This window comes from Zosterops lateralis (genome assembly GCF_965231275.1).
Source record: "Zosterops lateralis genome assembly, chromosome: 1".
Taxonomy (NCBI): Eukaryota; Metazoa; Chordata; class Aves; order Passeriformes; family Zosteropidae; genus Zosterops; species Zosterops lateralis.
Window position 1 is genome coordinate 91130150 of NC_139762.1, and position 18315 is coordinate 91148464.

Below are 18315 nucleotides of genomic sequence, written 5' to 3' on the forward strand. Positions count from 1 at the left end.
TGTGGTACCTATTTCTCCTAAAAAACCCTCAAACCTCTCAATTAATTGAAAACATCTGTTTCTGAGGTGATAGAATGGTTCCTGGCTTCCGTTCTTATCACAGACCAACAAACTGTTTTAACCTGTCATACACAGTATCATCAAACATTTCTCTTGCTGTTCAAGCTTTTTATTCAGCTGACGATTTGAAGCAGTGGATCAGAAATAGGTTCTATTTGTTTTACTTCTACAATTTTTAAAGCTAGCTAGTAAGATAGCGTAATTCTGTTATTTATTCTCATTAAACAACTTTGACATGTCCATCTTCCCTGCAAATGCAGAATTTATTTTGCTGTTGGTTTTTTCAACCTTCTTTCTCCAGTGACATTCAGAGTTGTTAAACATATTAAGACTGTAGGCTTAAACTACATACTTAAGTATACACTTATTATCTTTAAACACTGCTTCTCTAGATTTGCTACCAAAGAAATTTTGTTATTTTGGATTTCTCAGCTTTAGTTCTTGCAAAAAACATAGCTCAGGTTTGTGTGCAATCACACTGAACTAGAAGTAGGCAGCTCTCCCACTCAGCTAATTTTCCCAAAGTAAATCAACACTTTACTTCAGGAAGCTGTTGTAGGAAATGACTGTTTATCTCAGCCTGCAGCACTCCTCCTCCTTGATATCAAACAGGCTTTAATACACCTTTGTCACTTCAGGCAGTGTAAAGTGGGATACAGCACTGCTTTGAAAGTCTTTTTGATGGAATTCACATATCTTAAAGCTCACATATCTTAAAGCTTTGGGAATTTAAGAGCTGGACTTTTGTCGCTGATTTGAGAAATCAGTGAAGAGCAACTGAGAAGGAATGAAACAAGTTAAACATTTGATGTAAACACTTAGAACACAGTTTTACAATATTTTTTTTGGAGTAGAAACCAACTGGAATAAGACACAGGAATCCACAAGCTACTGAGAGAACCAGCACCACCACAAAGGATGGAATGGACTGATCTGCCTTTCTGTATAAACCAGGTGGATGCAGAAGAGATGAATTTTTACCAATAAACACACGCTAACCATTACACATGTTTCCCTTGTTTTACTTTGCTCACTGTGCTTTGTATCCACTGATTTTAATTGTGCTAAAATAAAAACCACTGTTGTTTTACCTCTTTAAACCAACAAAACCACGGAAGTAAAAAACATTACATATAATTACGTACAGTAAATAAATTCAGTAAAAAAACAACCTACCCCCCCAAACAATACAAATAATATAGTTTTGGCCATGTTTTACTAAGTACCACTTTCCACAGTACCATAAGAAATGCGAAATTCCAAGTAAAAAAAACACAAAAACAAACAAACAAACAAACAAAATCCCAACAAACCCCAAACTTTACAGTGTTCCTTTCTATCAGGCAAGAAGGGAGGGAAGTACACAACAACAAAGCACACCAATAAAAATATCTAGTCTATATCAAATGTACCTTTCCAATAAGGAAATTCATAGAAAAAAAAAAGCCCCTACCACTTATAATTTAACACCAAGGTGTCTTCCTGGCAACCAGGATTACAAGTTTATGCTGAATACAATCTTATGTTCAAATACTGAGATAAGCAGCATTATGCCAAAACCCAGGAGAATCCCAGCATTCTGTAACAGGAAATATCCCCACCGGCTACATCCATGGTCACTGGCATCATTGTGGAGCATTTCAGGTACCTAAACAAACAAGAAAGTGTTAAACGCCTTCAAAAGAAACACTTCCTCCAAATCATTAATTCTTAGGCTGTTGCTCTACAAAATTCAAATGGGTCTAGGCACTTACCATATCCACAAGAGCCACATACATGAACAAGCCAGCAGTAAGTGCAAATATCCACATTGAAACATTGTCTGCATAATGGCCAATAAGGATCCCAGTGGCCATACCAAGATAGGCCAGCATAGCTGACAGAGCATTATAAAGCACAGCTTGCTTGACAGTCATACCAGCTTTTAGAAGGACAGCAAAATCTCCTAGGACAGGGAAAAAAAAACAAAACAAAGTCTTCATTCTTGGCTAAGTACTGCAGTGTTGTCTTACTAACAGTTCTCTTACAGGATTACTAAGCTACTTTTATGCTGTCATCTGCCTAATTTTTTTCTTTCATAAAGTCAGAAATCACTGAGGGACAGAAACTTAATGGGTGCACATGAACAACAACACAGCAGCAAATACCATAAGTTTGTAACTTTAAAGTCTTTGCATGTTTTTAAAGAAGCAGCTTTTTGCTGAAATCACAGAACATTCTGACATGGAAAGGACCCACAAGGATCATCAAGTCTAACTCGTGGCCCTGCACAGGACAGCCCCAAGAGTCACAGCATGTGCCTGAGAGCATTATCTAAACACTCCATGAATGCTCACAGCCTTGGCGCTGTGACCACTCCCCTGGAGAGCTTGTTCTAGTGCCCAAACACCCTCTGAGTGCTAAACCTTTTCCTGATATCCAACCTACACCTTTCCTGACACAACTTCATGCCATTCTCTTGGGTCCTGTCACAGGACAGAAGAGATCAGTGCCTTCCCCTTGTCTTCCCCTCATGAGGAAGCTGTAGAGAGCAATGAGTTCTCCCCTCAGTCTCCTCCAGGCTGAACAGACCAAGTGACCTCAGCCATTCCTCAAATGGCTTCCCCTCAAGGCCCTTCACCCTCTTCATTCCCCTCCTTCAGATGGTCTCTAATAGAATGCTGCAGTACCTGACATGCCTGAGTGTTCCTAAAATAAAATATTCCCACTCAATTGCATATTCAATTTATTATCCTGTAACCACTCTTTGTACTTTTAATCTGTTTTATAAATTTAAAATAATTTCTTTATTAATTTCTGCAAATGATCCTTAACATCTTATTTTTATTTGAATGAATGATAGACCACCAGCCAGAAACAGATTTTCTGTAATTCAGAACATATTTTTTCTAAACCAGAATAATATAAGCTTATTATTTGAAAATAAAATGGATTCTTTATAAGTTATCTCCAGTTAAAGTAAACAAAAGCGATTTCCAAAGCTGATTTCAGTAATGTGTAACAACAGCTTTTCCTACAAGCTGTTGCAATTAAGATGAACTGGTATATTAAAAACATTGCTTAGCATTAACAACGATTCAATTTTATTGCCAGCTAACTTCAACTACTCCCACTTGTTTCAATTTTTCTATGCCACTTCATGTCCTCTGATAAAGAAGGTATTTCCTGTCAAGCTTTCTGTTCTGATTAAAGAAGTATGATTTAAATTTTAAAAGATTTTTCTTATTTCTAAAACCAAGAGAATCTAAAATTTTCAGTTTCATAAGATGAATTTACTTCTTATATCTGAACTAACAATATTTAGTACATGTAATTAATACAAGTTCCATGATTAGTATGAACAAGACTCAATTCCTCCCAACCCATAAAATCAGGTATGTTTTCTCCACAATAAGGTATTTCTGTATAACATTACATAATAGAACATTACATAACTGTACAAATATATCAAGCTGTTTATACAGAGAGTTTAATGTTTACACATACTGGTTTACAAGCTCTATTAAATGAAAGGGAATGTTTTCCCCTCTGGGGCATTAAACCTCAGAAAAAATGAAAGCAAACTCTTCTTTCTTCATTCTATACACCAAGTATGACTGTGACCATGACAGCTAAGAAATAAACACCAGTTGCACATCCAAAATGATTTGACAACTGGAAAGATCAGCCTCATCTCTCGTTCAACTCAGCACACCCTTCCTGTTCTCATCAGCTGCCCTTCAAAAGGGCCAAATACCGAACTTATATTGTAAGACATGACAATAATCTCTCATGGGACTGGCACACGAATTTAAATCACTTGAGCTTGAAAGACAAACGGTTTCCAGAAAGATTTCTAAGGAGTTTCAAGTTTAATTTAGAGCTACAGCAGTTCTTTGCAAGACTTAATGAAAAAGCAGCAAATGTTATGCGGGAAGTACTTTGACTAATCGTGACCTTCCTTTTAGCAGCACAAGCACCAGAATAAAATTAAGGAGAGACGTGTGAAAAGCAAATTCTGTCTTGCATTCTCCTGCAATTCACAACTTATGTTATATACAAGGAGAATAAAAACTACAACTAAAGTAGACAGAAAAAGCTGTAATTGCAAGAGACAGTTTTAAACAAAGTAGCTGAAATATTTAGATTTTTAAACTATTAATTCAATTAAAAAATAGTTAAACAGTCCAGAAGTAAATCAGAGTATCCTTGAATGGATAACCTGTCACAGATGAAGTTTTCTGATCAAATTTTATTCTCCCCCACACACCTGTAAGTACATACACATGCAGCATATGGAAATGCTGGGGTCTTACCTAGCTCATGAGGTAATTCATGGCAAAATACAGCCACAGAAGTGCTTAAACCACTAGATAACCCTTCAGTAAAGGCAGCTCCTATGAAGGGACAAGAAAAAAAAGCAAACAAAACATTATTACATATTCAGATATCAAGCGCAGAAGCATTGCTGCATATGCTTGTGTCATATTAGGACACATATTTCACTCAAATTTCTCTTTGTGGAAGCATTTAAAGTTTAACTGAACTTATGATTCTTAAGTCGCGAAACTGTTCTTCAGAATCATGCTATTAAAGTAAACCACATTTCACTATCTTATTTCTGAACTAAGCCAAATAAATTCCAGCAACACAAACCTACCCAAAAAATGCAATAAATGGAAACACCGTCCAAATATACCTTTTTTTTTTTAAGATACAAAGGGAATAAAGCAGTTCAACTGCACCTGAGAGTCAAACACCCTAAGACAGGAAAGGCAAGACAACAGTAATACAGGCTACAAAATCAACAGTGACAGATCGACTTCTAAGCAGCTTGCTTATAAGCAAATACTAAAGCAGCTTGCTTTTAAGTGGAGAACAAAAGCCCCTAAACCACAAAAGCCCCTTAAACTAGTCCAACAGTCCTCATCTTTCTCATGTTCTCTGCTCCTCCTGTTGTTTGCCATTCTTCTTGTCTGGCAGCAGCTCAGGAGGACACAGGACACTGCAGGGCTGCACCACAGCTCACACATGGCATGTCAGGTTCCCAGCTGCATGGAGAGCCTCTCCAAGGGTGCAGAGTCACATCCAGCTTCCTCTTCAGCTGCCAGGAGCCTGCCAGCAAACAGGATGCTGCCCACGAGCAGTCAAAGAGACACAAAGCCATGTCACAGTGGCTGGCACATGAGGGACCCACGAGTACTGCTCCCAGAGGAAGCAATACAATGGCAATGACTGCACTGGAGACAGTCCCTTCTTTTCACTGGGGAAACTACATGCTAACTCTTGAGGGAGACATGGCTATCCAGGTCTTCAAGTGCAAGAAATGACTGATGCTCCTCCCTGAAGTGATGACAACAGCAGCAACATTATGTCTGGGATGTGTGCTGTGGCATCCAGGCAAGAGGATGCAGGACATGGTGAGCAGGCACCTTTGGATGAGTGGTAACAAACAGGATCCAAGAGGGTTTTCAGAAGAGGTTCTACAGAGGCAAAAGCCCAAGGCCATGAGACTGAAGAGGAAGGCAATACCAAAGCAGCACTGGAACAGGAAACATGAACTCTGAGATGAGTAACATTTGATAACAGTAAGGTCTGGTGACAGGAAGAACCTTCTGTCCCCACTGCAGCTACTGATCTGAAGAGCATGGTCATGACCCTGGCAGCAGGGAGAGGGTGAGTGAGTCCTGCCTTGCCCAGCAGTTCAGTACGTCAGATTAGAAGCACAAAAAGAAAGCCAAGAATTTTTTTTTGTTTTTTTTAGTGATAGGAGATTCCCTCCCATGTAGGACAGAGACAGACCTCCTGACCTACTGCCCAGGGAAGTCCACGGCTTGCCCAGAGTCTGCCTGAATGATGCTGTGGACACACCACCAAAGCTTGTCTGGCCAGCCATGGCTAGATACCAACTGCCCACAGGGAGAGAATACAATTCACTCTGGGGTTTTTTTGGCTGCCTCCATAAAGAGATTCTCTGGCCACACAGAGCTCCAGTATAAAAGTATGTGTGAACTGCAGTTCCATGTGTCTATTCAGCCTCTTGGTCAATCAGAGTAACACCAGGAATAAGGTTACAAATCATCTAACCAAGGAAAGGTGGTGGATAAGCCTATCAATGAACACAGGACATCACCATTCACACAAAGAGTCTTCAGCTGTGCAGGTAACAGTACTGGCACACAAACCAGGATGTTTCTTAATTGTATTCATAACGGTTTCCTACTATAGGAAACACAAAAGCCAGCCAGGATTAGCAATGTAAATTGATCTGCTGCTCAGAAACAAGGAAAAACTGATGACAAATACAGCAAAAAATGACATCTTGTGAACATGAGGTAACTGAGTTCAGGACACAGGAGGAGGCTGGAAGAGGAAGAAGCAAAATTAGGACTCTAGGCTTTAAAGAAGCAGACTTTGACTTATTTAAGGAATTGCAGTGTAGAATACCCTGGGAATCAGTCAAAAGGGAAGGGGTGGCCAGTTTGTAAAGCACAAAGATGCACAAACAAACAAGCCTGTTTGTACAGGAACACTTGCAGAAGATGTGCCCAGCTAAGCAGTGTGTCCTAATAAAGTAAGATTTAAAAAGGAAGCACACAAGAAATAGGAACAAAGACTGGCAACAAGGAAGCTAAAAGCATTGGAACAAAAGGGAAGAAGACCAAAGCCCAGCCTGATCTAAAACTAACAAGACTCCAAGGATAACAAGAAACAGCTCTACAAGAATGTTAGCTGAGAAACAGAGTTCACTAAAAACTTGGGTCTGTTGATAGATGAGGAAGGGAAATAAGCAGCAACAAGAGGCAAAGCACCAGCACAACCTTCATCACAATCTTTGTCAACAAAGCCAGATCCCAGCTTCATTCCAGAAAGAAAAAGACAGCAAACCACAGAAGCAACAGTTCAGAGAAATGCAGAAAAAACTGGAAATGCTCAGGTGCACCCCAGGATAGGACTCACCTGAGGGTACTGACAGAGTTAGTAGTGTGACTAAAAAGCTGCTGTCGATCATGTGTGGAAAACCATGGCTATAGAAGACCCCACTGGAACTCTGGGAAAAGGACAGCATTATTCCCATCTTTAAGAAAGGCAAAGAACAAGACTCAGGAGCGGTCAGTGTAATCTCACTTCTTGAAAAGATCATGTGGAATATCCTCTAAAATTCCCTCTCCAAAAGCTGCATCCAGCTTGAGGAGATAATTGACCATACAGATGGCGGATATAACAGAACTTTAGTAGGATTTCTGACACTATCTCCTATAGCAGTCTTATCTGGGCAAAGAGGAAATCTGGGCTTGCACACTGACTGGACTGCTGGGCTAACAGGGCCTGGTGGCTGGTAAGAAGTAGAGCTCACCAGGACAAAAACTGTAACCCACTTTCTTCAGTATTTTCACTAACGATCTGGATAAAACAGATGGCACCAACAGCAAATTTAGGGGAAAGCAGGGAGAAAGTAAGGGCTGAGGTGACACACCAGGCACTAGAGCTTTAGACAAGACTGTGGCAAACTTAATTCTCATGAAGTTCAAAGAGGAAAAGTAAGAAGTAATCAAAGTACAAGTTTAAATATCAAGAATATCTCTTTTTATTTTTTCACTGCTAAAAAGAAGTCCTGAAATGTTAACAAACTGAAGATGAAATTAATATATCTGGCATTATCCCCTCTCAAGATGCTGATTTATCTTAAAATATACTTTTAAGACATGACTTCTCTCAAAAGCTAAAAAAAATAAAATCTGTATGCAAGACTAGTGTAAAAATAGTGTTCTGCATTTTACTTATTTAGTTGTAATTACACATAAAAGTTCAAATCACAGATGATCCTTCTGCACAAATGAGTCAGATACAACAGTTCCACGCCTTAATAAAAAAATAAGCACTTTTAAATCTTGTTCCTACATAATTAGCACAACAGATTTGAGAAAAAAAAGCAACTGATGGAACTTATGAATAACAAATCACATTAAGTGAATGAACTTAAATGAAGGGTTATGCTGGCTAAAGCTATCTTTACAGAAGCCTTCACATCTTCTTTAAAATACAGATGAACTACTACACAAGTAGCACTGGCATTTTCACAACACCATCAAATTGATGTTTTCCCATAATACTTTTAAGCACACACAGAACTGAAAGAAACCCATATTTCCATTAGCCTGAACAAGCTACACAGCAGGACTTCTGAAAGCTATTGCTCTCACTTGTTCAATAAGCCTTTATTAACCTTTCTCATACTTTTCCCTTCATAACTATAAAGTCATAGCTCCTTCCCAAATCTCCCTAATGCCAAGAGGTAATTGATTCTGTGTCATTTGTATGCAAATCTTCCTTCTACCACATTTTTCACTACTGATGTGCTCAAAAATTTACATTTCATGCTTCAACTTTCATCAAGAATGAGATTAAATCAGAAAGTCTCTTTTCACATTACACTTTGAATTGACTGAATCTGAACAACTGCAAATATTGCCGTGAGAAAATAGTTATTATTGGGTTTCCTCTTCAAACAAGAACGAATTTTTTCCTACAATAAAATTTACAGAAAGGCTGATACTGCTGAGCTGCCTCCAGTATGCTAAACACCCTGGAAATGAATCCAATACCTGTAAAGATTACTCTTAAATACAATAGTCAAGATCAGTAAAGATTAGCATAAGTACTGAAGATTATTGATTTGACTTCACTTTCTGTAACTTACTTTAACCTTTTGAATTCAATAAACCAGTAGTCTAGCTCTCCTTCTAGGAAAAACCACAAGAGAGTTCTCAAACCTGACCTCTCAGACAGAAGCCTAAAACAAAATATTCAATCTACTATTTTTGTGATAAATATTTTCACTGAAGCATTATCAAAAAAGACTGAGCAACTACATGCATTAAGGGAAAAATAGGGGCATGAGCTAAACAGGAACAAAAAGATAAATGCTTTCTTTACAAGTAAAATAATCGTTTATACCTGTTCAAATTGTTTAAGAATGGACTATTAAGTTCAACTTTAGGAACAAGGTTTTGAGTATAGTATGACCACTGTTTCAAACAAGAAAATGCTCAGGCTAAAACAGCTGATTGAAACCAGGGCCTCATCTCCCTACCCACCAGTGCTCTGGAGGAACACTGATGTGTAACCAGGGCCCAGTACAGGCAGGCAAGGAAGGCAGATACGCCAAGTATGGAACCTGACCTTGCTACACCACAAGAGAAGATGAAAGAGAAAAAAAAAGTAAAGAAGCCAATGATACCAGTGCCCTGACTGAAGTGAAAAAACACAGTTATTTTGTATGTGATGAAAAATACAAGTGTGTCCAAAAAACAATTAAATTTTTTTAAAAATTGCTGAGCACTTGCAGGCAGTGAAATACAAACTCAATCTTACATATTTTTTATAAGTCTAGCTTTAGATTTAAAAAATGTTAGCTTTACCTCTCCAAAAGCAGGAAATGAAGCCCAGTTTATAGACTTTCTAAAGAAACACAGCTGTAAACACATAATTTCTGTTTCATGTATCGCTTACCTCCAGGTTAAGCTGGAGATTTTCCTTACTCATTAAGATGATGCTCTCAGAGAAAATTTCAGGCTTCAAAGATCCTCTGCTAATTAGCTACATCCCTAACACAGCCAAGAGACAGCTAGAAGACTCCACAGCCTTCCCATCCAAGAAAGCTGCAGCATTCAAGTCAGCACTTACCAATAGCCAGTCCATCACTAAAATTGTGCAGCCCATCTCCCATGATCACCATCCAGGCCAGGGTTGCTATCCCGGCGTCCTTCAGCTCCTCGCGCGAGTAGCGCTGGCTGTGGCTGTGGGGATGGTGGTTCTGGTGATGATGGTGGTGCAGGATGTGATGGTAGTCGTGGTGATGGTGACTCAGACGGTCTGTCTGTCCTAGAGTATCGTGCAAATGAGAATGGCATTTGTTTCTGCAGCCCCTGGACACGTATTCATTGTCAGCCTCCTCTTGATGAGAATGAGCTATCATCACTTCTTCTTCCTCTTGTACAGTTGGCTGCTGAGAAATGAAGGTCGATGGATCTTGAGAGTCTGTCCCCAGATAGCCCTCAGGCCCTGTTACAAAACCCAGAGCACAATGTTACACATTTTTAAAATCACCTAAGAAGTGAAGATACAATAAACAGTTTGACTGTGTGAAGCAGTAAAGAAATTTAGAAGTTGAGACTGATAATCCAATTTCTTGAACCAGAAGATTTTTTTGAAACAAGTTTCCACAATTTATTCAGATTTCAGAGATAATTCCTGATACCTCAAAATAAGGAAAACTTCTATTTTCTGCCCCCTACTGCTGAAGCAGCCCTTACATTATGGCCACAAATGCTTCCTAAAAGGCAAAAAATCTTTTCATCTAAGACTTGCTGCAATTTAAACACAACAGCAAAAGGCTCCAAGTCCCAGTTGCACAGCATGAACACTGTTAGTTCAATTGCTCCAGAAAAACCAAGTATCTGAAAAGCATGGGCCATTTAGTTATCTCAGGGCTGAAGAAAAAGGATACAGATGATTATGTTATAGGTAATTTTGGAAGCTCCTATATTTCAAAATAAATACAGGCACTTTGTGTTTAACACCTGGAAAATAAACACTAGAAAAACTGATCCTTTTCAAAGGGAAAACAGCAAACAGACCCAGTGCTCTACATATCAGCAGATGGACAGGTTTTGTTTTGAAAATAATGCAAATAGGCAGAGATCCAACCTACAGCAAGAAGCAGATCTACGAGCTGCCATCAATCAGGTGTTTTTTAAACAGTGCTGCCACAAAGTAACAACTGTGTGATATCAATGAGACTTACGATCATCTGTATCCAACTTTTCTTCATTGGCTGAAAACTTCTTACTCTCTCCATCATCTTCATTTTTTTTCTTATTCCAAAAGAAAATACTGCAGTTATGAATATTTTACTTATTTTTCAGGATATACATGAGCAACATTATATTCACAAGATTTACACAGCCTGCACAGAAAGAGGACAACATGGAAGCCATATAAAGAGTGTAGAAGAGGAATATTAGAAACTTACTAAAGTAATATGACAAAGGTTCCTCAGGCTCCACAGGAGGAGAGACAAAACAAAACAAGACCACAAACAAACAAACCAACCCACACACATAAATGCTACATTTTCCACAAGAAATAAGCAGAAGGTTTTCATCTGAGAAGCAAAACACTTCAAATGGTGAGTAATTTATTCCACTAATTCTTTTCTATCATAATGTCGATACAACATTTTTTAAGAATGTACAGAAGGAAAACCAAGTAAAATCTCTCCTCCTACAGGCTGAATCACAATTTATGATCAGTGACTCAGTATCTAGGAGGGCATAATTAGTCTAACAGGAAATCCATTCCTTGTGGCAAGAAGGAGACAAAATTCTTGCTTTGCTTGAAACTCTTCATGTTCTTTCCTGTCAAACAAATTTAACTAGAGATAGGGAAGTCTCATAGTTAGTTTGGCTTCAGTATAAACCACACCAACACAACCTCCCACAATCAAAGCGTTTACATGGCATCAGCCCTGCAACTACTGCCTTAATGACCAATTTTAATGAGAAAACTAAACAGAGATTATCAGTCTTTGAAGTAGCCTAGCAATTAGCTATTTTTAAAACTAAGTAATTAGTATTTACTAACTTTCTTCAAGCAAGGCTTAGGATTGGGTGGAACCAGATGACCTTTAAGATAACTTCCAACTCAAACCACTCTATGATTCTATTGTATCACCAACTTCGGCTTAATCTTTCTTAGTGAGTAAACTTTGATATCATTCTTCATTCCTGGCTACACTGGTCTTTAAAGAGCTGCTACCAGTAACTGGCAAATTACCAACACTAATGACCAGCTAAAATTCAGTTATTTTCCTTAAATATAAAAACTAGCATAAAAATCTGAGAGCTGCATTTTGGGGGAAGAGAAGGGAAAGCATCAAGGTGCTTGACAGACTGTGTTTCCTCATGGAATGCTATTCCAAAAAGTCATTTTCTACAGCATACTTGGATGCTTATTTATATAAGCACTTACTGCCAACCCTTACCTGTCTGTGCAAGTGCTCTCCTCAACAGCAGTACAATAACTGTACAATGCAAACTTATTGCATCCAGGAGTGGAATTAAAATAATAAAACCAGTTCAGATATTTATAAATGTCTAAGGATGTCAGAAGGAAGTCAGTAATGAAACGGAGTTCTTAAATCACTCTGTTAAAACTAAAGATGCAACCAGACATTTGCTAATTAAACAATTCACTGTAATGTCAAAGTCTGTACTATATTGTCTGGTTATGGAAATAGGAAAGAGCCTTTAATAAAAGAATCACACTGAAAGGTTATCACATACTTTAGAAGTGTATGTATCCCCAGTAAAAATGAAATTCTAACACTAATACAGTCAGCCATTGCTATTAAATTGAAAGATATATGATATTCATAGAAGGTTTTTTTAATAGGTGTTTCAGAAGTGAGCATGCAATACAATAGAGATTCAATAATAGCCTCCCTACCTTTTTCTTCTTGTCTTTAAATTGCTTTATTAAAGTGATCAAATGCTCCACTAGAAACATGAAGTACAAGCCTCCAAGTGCTGTAAGTCCTTTCCATGTAGAATCCAGGTAAGCATTCTCCTCTGTACTTTGAAAAACAAGATGTTTGTACATAGAGCCTTTTTGATCAAGCAGAGGCTTTTCGTGGTGATGGTGATGGTTTCCATGAGACTAAGGGGAGAACAAAAAGGGAAAGGTTATTATATTCAAAAGAACTGTAATGTAAGAAACACAGGAAGCATTCCTCACATCATTTTCCTCATGTCTGGAGTCCAGACTTGACAATTCTCACAGAGCAAATGCTCTGCTTACAGACTCAAACAATTACAAAGGAATCCATTGATGGAAATTTGTTGACAGGAAGAAACACTGCAAGGACAGAACAGGCCTGGTACCAGCCCACACACAGAAGCTGCAGGGACATTGCTTAATCCAAGGTGTACAGCTGCCCCCACACAGACTCCTGACACCACCAAGGAAACCACATTTTAAGCAGTGGTCACAGCCTGCACACCAGTTAGCTTCCCATCTAAGGAAACTCATAGATGTCAAACAAATTTTCTACAAGTAAGTTGGCTGTAATTTCTTTCTTTAAAGAAAGTCTGACACTTTTCCTCTCCTTACTGGATACTGGTTTGTTCAGAAATAAAAAATCTTTTTGCACATCTCATTCACATGTGTTTAGATTTACATAACCTCACACAGCAAATGCAAAATTAACTGAAAGGAAAAAAAACACCTGGTGGATTACAGGCAGGACTGGGAAACCACAGAACCTGCAGTCACTTTTATCCATTTTATTTGAAAGCTAGAACAAGTTACTTTCAGGAGGAGAGTGAGGGGACAATTTAAGTCTGTTTAAGAACTTCAAGAAAGACAGAAATTTCGCAATCATGTTCCCATTTCATTGTCCCTTTTACATAACACCAATTCCAAAATCTATCAAGTAGTATTTTCCCCAGGATTTCAGAAATGATGGATTCTGGTTAAAAAAAAAATCACAATGGGTAAGTCATCAACATAAGTGGCTTGTAACAAAAAATAACTGATTATTCATTTCACATTTTAAGTGATCAGTGAGCTATTTCCACTATCTCTGAAGTCCATTAAAGGGTGGGGAAAAAAAAAAAAAAAAAAAAAAAGAGGGCAGCACTGCAATAAACCACTAAGAAAATTTATGCAAAATCTTGTGTTCAAGGAACAATAAAGAGATATGGCAGCACAAGACTAAGAACAGAAACAGAGAGTGGGATAATGCCGTGAAGCTCTTGAACTTTTAAAGACTGTGAAATGAATAATACAGATGTTCCAAATGGAAAACCTTTCCATCAAACAACCTGCATAACAGGGTTGAGAAATGACTCATCAAATGGGTATGAACTCATAGGGCATTAATACATACAGCTGTCAAGCTCTCTGCTTTGAGATAATGAATGAAACAGTAATTGATACTTACATGGGGAAGGAGGTGTAAGAAGGCATCTCCACTCAAGGTCCCCACAGCCAATGCCACAAGAAAACTCAGAAGAAATTTGAAAAATACTCGATTCATCAGTGGTACCAATATAACACCCAGCAAGGAAAGAAAGCTGATGACAGAGATGGATATAAAGCCACCAATCCAAGCTGGCAAAAAAAAAAAAAAAAAAAAAAAAAATAACAACAGTAAGTAACAGCCATACATGATTTTCTTTGCTTAACGTTTCTGTTATCAAACACACCTGATCATTCAATTATTCAGACGTTAACAAAAGGTATGCCACAAAGATTCCTCTCTATAATCTTGGTGAAAGTGCCAAAAGAAAATGACACTTCTTACAACTATGAAATAGTTTTCTTGGATTTATAACCAACATAAACATTTTCCCATTAAACTTCGATATTACAAAAAACAAAACAAAACAAAACAAAACAAAACGAAAGAAAAAAAACAGCCTACCTATTTGCAGAGAGTAACTTTTTGGAGGAGTTTCAGCTTTTTCACTAGTAGCATGGACTATGCAGTATTTGCCATCAATCTGATTAATAAGAGCTGGGCAGAGATAACTAAATTCTGCAGCAGTCAACAATACTTGAGTACCTATTCCATGCGACTGCATCAGTTTGGATGCATTGGAGCACTGTGGAAAGAGACATGTTAAAGATTAACCAGAACCAAAATACCACAATACATCTTAAAAGGACTGCACATCCCATCCTAATTGAAATGCAGTGGCACCACATGAAAGCAGCTATCTCAATACAACTCAAAAACTGGTAACAAACCCGTTTAGTAAAAGATGTACTTTCCCCCCATCCTGCTCCAGAAAGTTGGTTTGGGAGTCTGAGTAGATGACATGCAATTATTAGTCATTCTCAGCACAAATGGGTCAGATGCTTTGACATACAAATAGAAAAAGCCTAATACTTTTCAGTCAGTTTTAAAGATCACCTAAGGAAGCATTAACAAGGTCAAACACCTTTTTGTAGCAGTAACTGCTGTGGGACATCATGTACAGGGCATGTTGTACATAACTCCCTGGAGTAAATAGCTCCCCACTGTACAACCCACACACAGTCTCGGTGGGGTTAGAGAAGAGCAGTACTTCTGCTTCGACTGTGCAGAACACACCCAGGACTTGTGAATTCAGCATCCCCATCACGTGCCACACAACACCCACGCACAGTTACCTGGCATGGCTGCAAACATTAAGATCCTGCTTGCTTTTTAAGGCCTTTAATGGAAAAGGATCTGACTGTTTAAGAAAAATGTCTACAATACAACTATATGCTTTATCAGTGCTAATTTTATACTATTTTAAAGTAACACAAGACGTTTTGCCACAACCTTTTTTAGAGTTGTTTTTTACATACAGTTGTTAGATGGAGAGGAGAAAGTGTCAGAGGAGGACGGTTCTACACTGTCACAGTGTGAGACATCTTTGATAAGAATCACAGTACCTTAACTGGATTTTTTACTTTCACTCCATTAATAGGACAACAAGACAAATTCCTGATTTAAAGGAGAATTGGAAGTTTAAAACTGCACATGTTTTTCAGGTTTAGAAACAGTTGAATATTTAGTAAGTTAAATATATAAATCATGAATGCATTAAACCAAGTGTATGTTTATACTTAATTTTCCTCTGAGCTTGTGAACATAACACCATATTCCCTCAAAATGTTAAGTTCCAAGGAAAGTTGTTTGCATGTGTTTGGCTATGGGTATTGCTACACCACAAAATCTGCACCCAGGTAAACAATAGGCACCTGAAAAACAAGCCATGGCAACATTCCTGGTGGATCTGGATTCCTGAGAATACAACAGAACCAGCCTCACCTCTTGAGTGTTTTGTTTTTTCAGTTTAGAATAGAGGTAGCTCCCCCTCTCCAATTCCTTCGGAGCAGCACGAGACTCGTTTCCCTTTGTGGCACCAAGCCAGGTGGCATTGCGGACCCCTGTGGCATTCACAGCACCAGGAGCAGCCGCTCCCACACGGACAACAGTCTTGACTTCTCCGGGCTGCAGGCTCTGGAGCTCGGCGTGGCCGCCCGCGGCAGCAGCGACAACGGACGCCGTGATCTCGTGAACCGCGTTCTTGCTGCGCACGAAGTTCTGCTGCCGCTCCGCGCCCTCGGCTTTGTGAGGCTCCTTCGCGTGGCCGCTCCTGTGGTCTTTGCCAGCATCAGATTGGTGGCTCGGACAAGCCGTCTTCTCTGAGCTTTTACCCAATGAAACGTGATTATGATGAGAGTGATGATCATGGTCGTGGTCGTGATGGTCATGATGGTCATGGTCGTGATGGTCATGATTGTGGTCATGATCATGGTCGTGGCTTATTTTAATCCTTTTCATCTTATCTATACCTATGTTCTGTAGCAGTTTTCTAAACCCATCAATTGACAGAGAGTTGTTTTCTCCATAACGATTAAAAAGTTCTTGAAGGTGCAACTTCTGTATTAGTCCTGCCAAGTCAGTATTAACGCCCACTGTCTTTTCTGGAAAAGCCCTCTCGGGTGTGTGCACAACAGTAGCCGTCTCCACTCCTCGGTGATAACTTTCACACAGCAGTACAGAAAACGATACAAGGAAAATAACTGATACCGTACTCTCCATTGCAGTTCCTTTTCAGTAGTGAAAATAATCTGGAAAAAGAGGAAGATTTAAACAGTTTGCACAAAACTGATCACACTGTCCTCTGTAACACACAACCATAATTTGCTTAAACAAAAAAAAAACCATCACAACAAACAAAATCAAAACCTGCTTGAAGCATCAAGGCAGAAAGAGACATTTAAATTTCTTAGACATTCAGCACTTCTCCCAGATGTGTTCCCTCGGGCAGCAGAAGAAGCTGAATACCACAGTGAGGTCACTGGCCATGAACACGTCCCCAGGTGCCAGTTTGGCTTTGTTCAGCTCTGTCTGAGTCACTGCTAATACAGGCTACACAATGAGAGCCCTCAAGGGTGCAACAACTAAGTTCTACGTTAGGGTTTTCTCATGCTTAAAAGATGTCCTGTAATTTCTCTCTTAGCAATAAATAAGTCGTATAAATTACACGTCCCTGCTTAAAAATCGAAACTCCTAACCCTTCATCACTGGATTTCCCAGAGGTTTTGGCAAACCAGCTGGGCAAGTTTTCAGTACTCCACAAAAATTTGGGTTTTTATGCTGTCACGCTCTGTCTTTGTTTTAACATTAGTGTCGCTCGGCTCCTTTCACCAGGCGGGCAGAGCATCGCTGCGGACCAGATGCCCACAAGTGTGAGCGTTTGTGTGCTTCATTCCATAAATACTCCAGCAGGGCAGCGAATTAACTGCTATGGAGACCGTGTGAAGGGCTATGCTGCCTCAGCCCTTTTCCAGGGACACAGACATGGAGAACCTCCATTCCCAAAAATACCAGTCAGCCTGTAAAACCCCACACCGCCGCTGGAAAGAGACGGCTGCAAGGGAACCTCGTCATTGTCCCTAAGTATTTGAAGGAGCAGCGCCAAGAGGATAGATCCGGGATTCTCTCGGTGGTGCCCAGCAATGGGACAAGACAACAGGCAGAAACTGATGCACAGGGAGTGTGAATATGAGTAAGAACTTTACTGTGCGGGTGACCGAGCACTGGCACAGACTGTCCAGAGAGGGTGTGGAGTCTCCCTCACTGGACATACTCGAGAATCCTCCGGACCCAATCCTGCGCCACGTGCTCTGGGATCACCCTGCTGGAGCAGGGCGGCCACACCAGAGGCTCCTCCGTGGTCCCTCCCAGCCTGTCCCTGTGTCACTGTGCCCCGCAGGAGCCGCCCCCGGCCCCACTGCGGCCCCGCACGGCGGTGCTGGGGGGGCCCGGCCGCCCTGAGCGCGGCGGGGCCCGGGCCCAGCACAGGCCGCGCCACCAGCGCCCGCCGCAGGAGGAGGGGTCAGGAGAGGGAGGAAAAGAAACCCGAGGTTACCTGTCCCGCCGCCGGGCCGGGCTGAGCCGCACCACCGCCGCTGCCCGCCCGCGCCGGCCGCGCCGCGCCCCTCCGCTCCCTTCCCTTCCCTTCCCTTCCCTTCCCTTCCCTTCCCTTTCCTTTCCTTTTCCGGGTACGGCGGCCCGGCGGCTCCGGGGGGCGGGGCCGCCTCACCACCGCCCCGGGCGGCCGCGGCCTCCACGGTGCCGGGAGCCAATCCCGGGAATGCCCGAGCCACCCCGGGGAGTGCCCGAGCCGCCCCCAGGGAATACCCGAGCCGCCCCCGGGAATGCCAGGG

The 18315-nt window shown here is 40.4% G+C and overlaps 1 protein-coding gene across 2 annotated transcripts; it reads right to left on the bottom strand.

Annotated features, from left to right (window-relative positions):
- Positions 1–1434: 1434 nt before the first annotated feature.
- SLC39A6 (solute carrier family 39 member 6) lies at positions 1435–18079 on the bottom strand. 2 transcript variants are annotated; one of them, XM_083873544.1, is made up of 10 exons: positions 18018–18079; positions 15908–16713; positions 14528–14708; positions 14045–14214; positions 12550–12759; positions 10847–10916; positions 9727–10104; positions 4356–4436; positions 1815–2005; positions 1435–1708 (listed from the first exon to the last, which is right to left on the bottom strand). In XM_083873544.1, exons 2-10 carry the CDS (start codon positions 16682–16684, stop codon positions 1556–1558), a joined length of 2211 nt encoding a protein of 736 aa, XP_083729670.1. In that variant the 5' UTR covers positions 16685–16713; positions 18018–18079; the 3' UTR covers positions 1435–1555. The 2 variants fall into 2 exon arrangements, with proteins under 2 accessions (XP_083729670.1, XP_083729671.1); XM_083873545.1 differs by lacking the exon at positions 18018–18079 and adding an exon at positions 17668–17835.
- Positions 18080–18315: the final 236 nt, after the last annotated feature.

What these genes read in the sequence shown, in the direction of transcription:
- SLC39A6 (XM_083873544.1), bottom strand. Translation starts at nt 16,684, where the DNA reads ATGGAGAGTACGGTATCAGTTATTTTCCTTGTATCGTTTTCTGTACTG. An exon ending in TCTTACACCTCCTTCCCCAT is followed by an intron (nt 12,760 to 14,044) that starts GTAAGTATCAAT and finishes TTCTCCCCTTAG; the next exon opens with TCTCATGGAAACCATCACCA. An exon ending in AAAGTTGGATACAGATGATC is followed by an intron (nt 10,105 to 10,846) that starts GTAAGTCTCATT and finishes GTTTTGTAACAG; the next exon opens with GGCCTGAGGGCTATCTGGGG.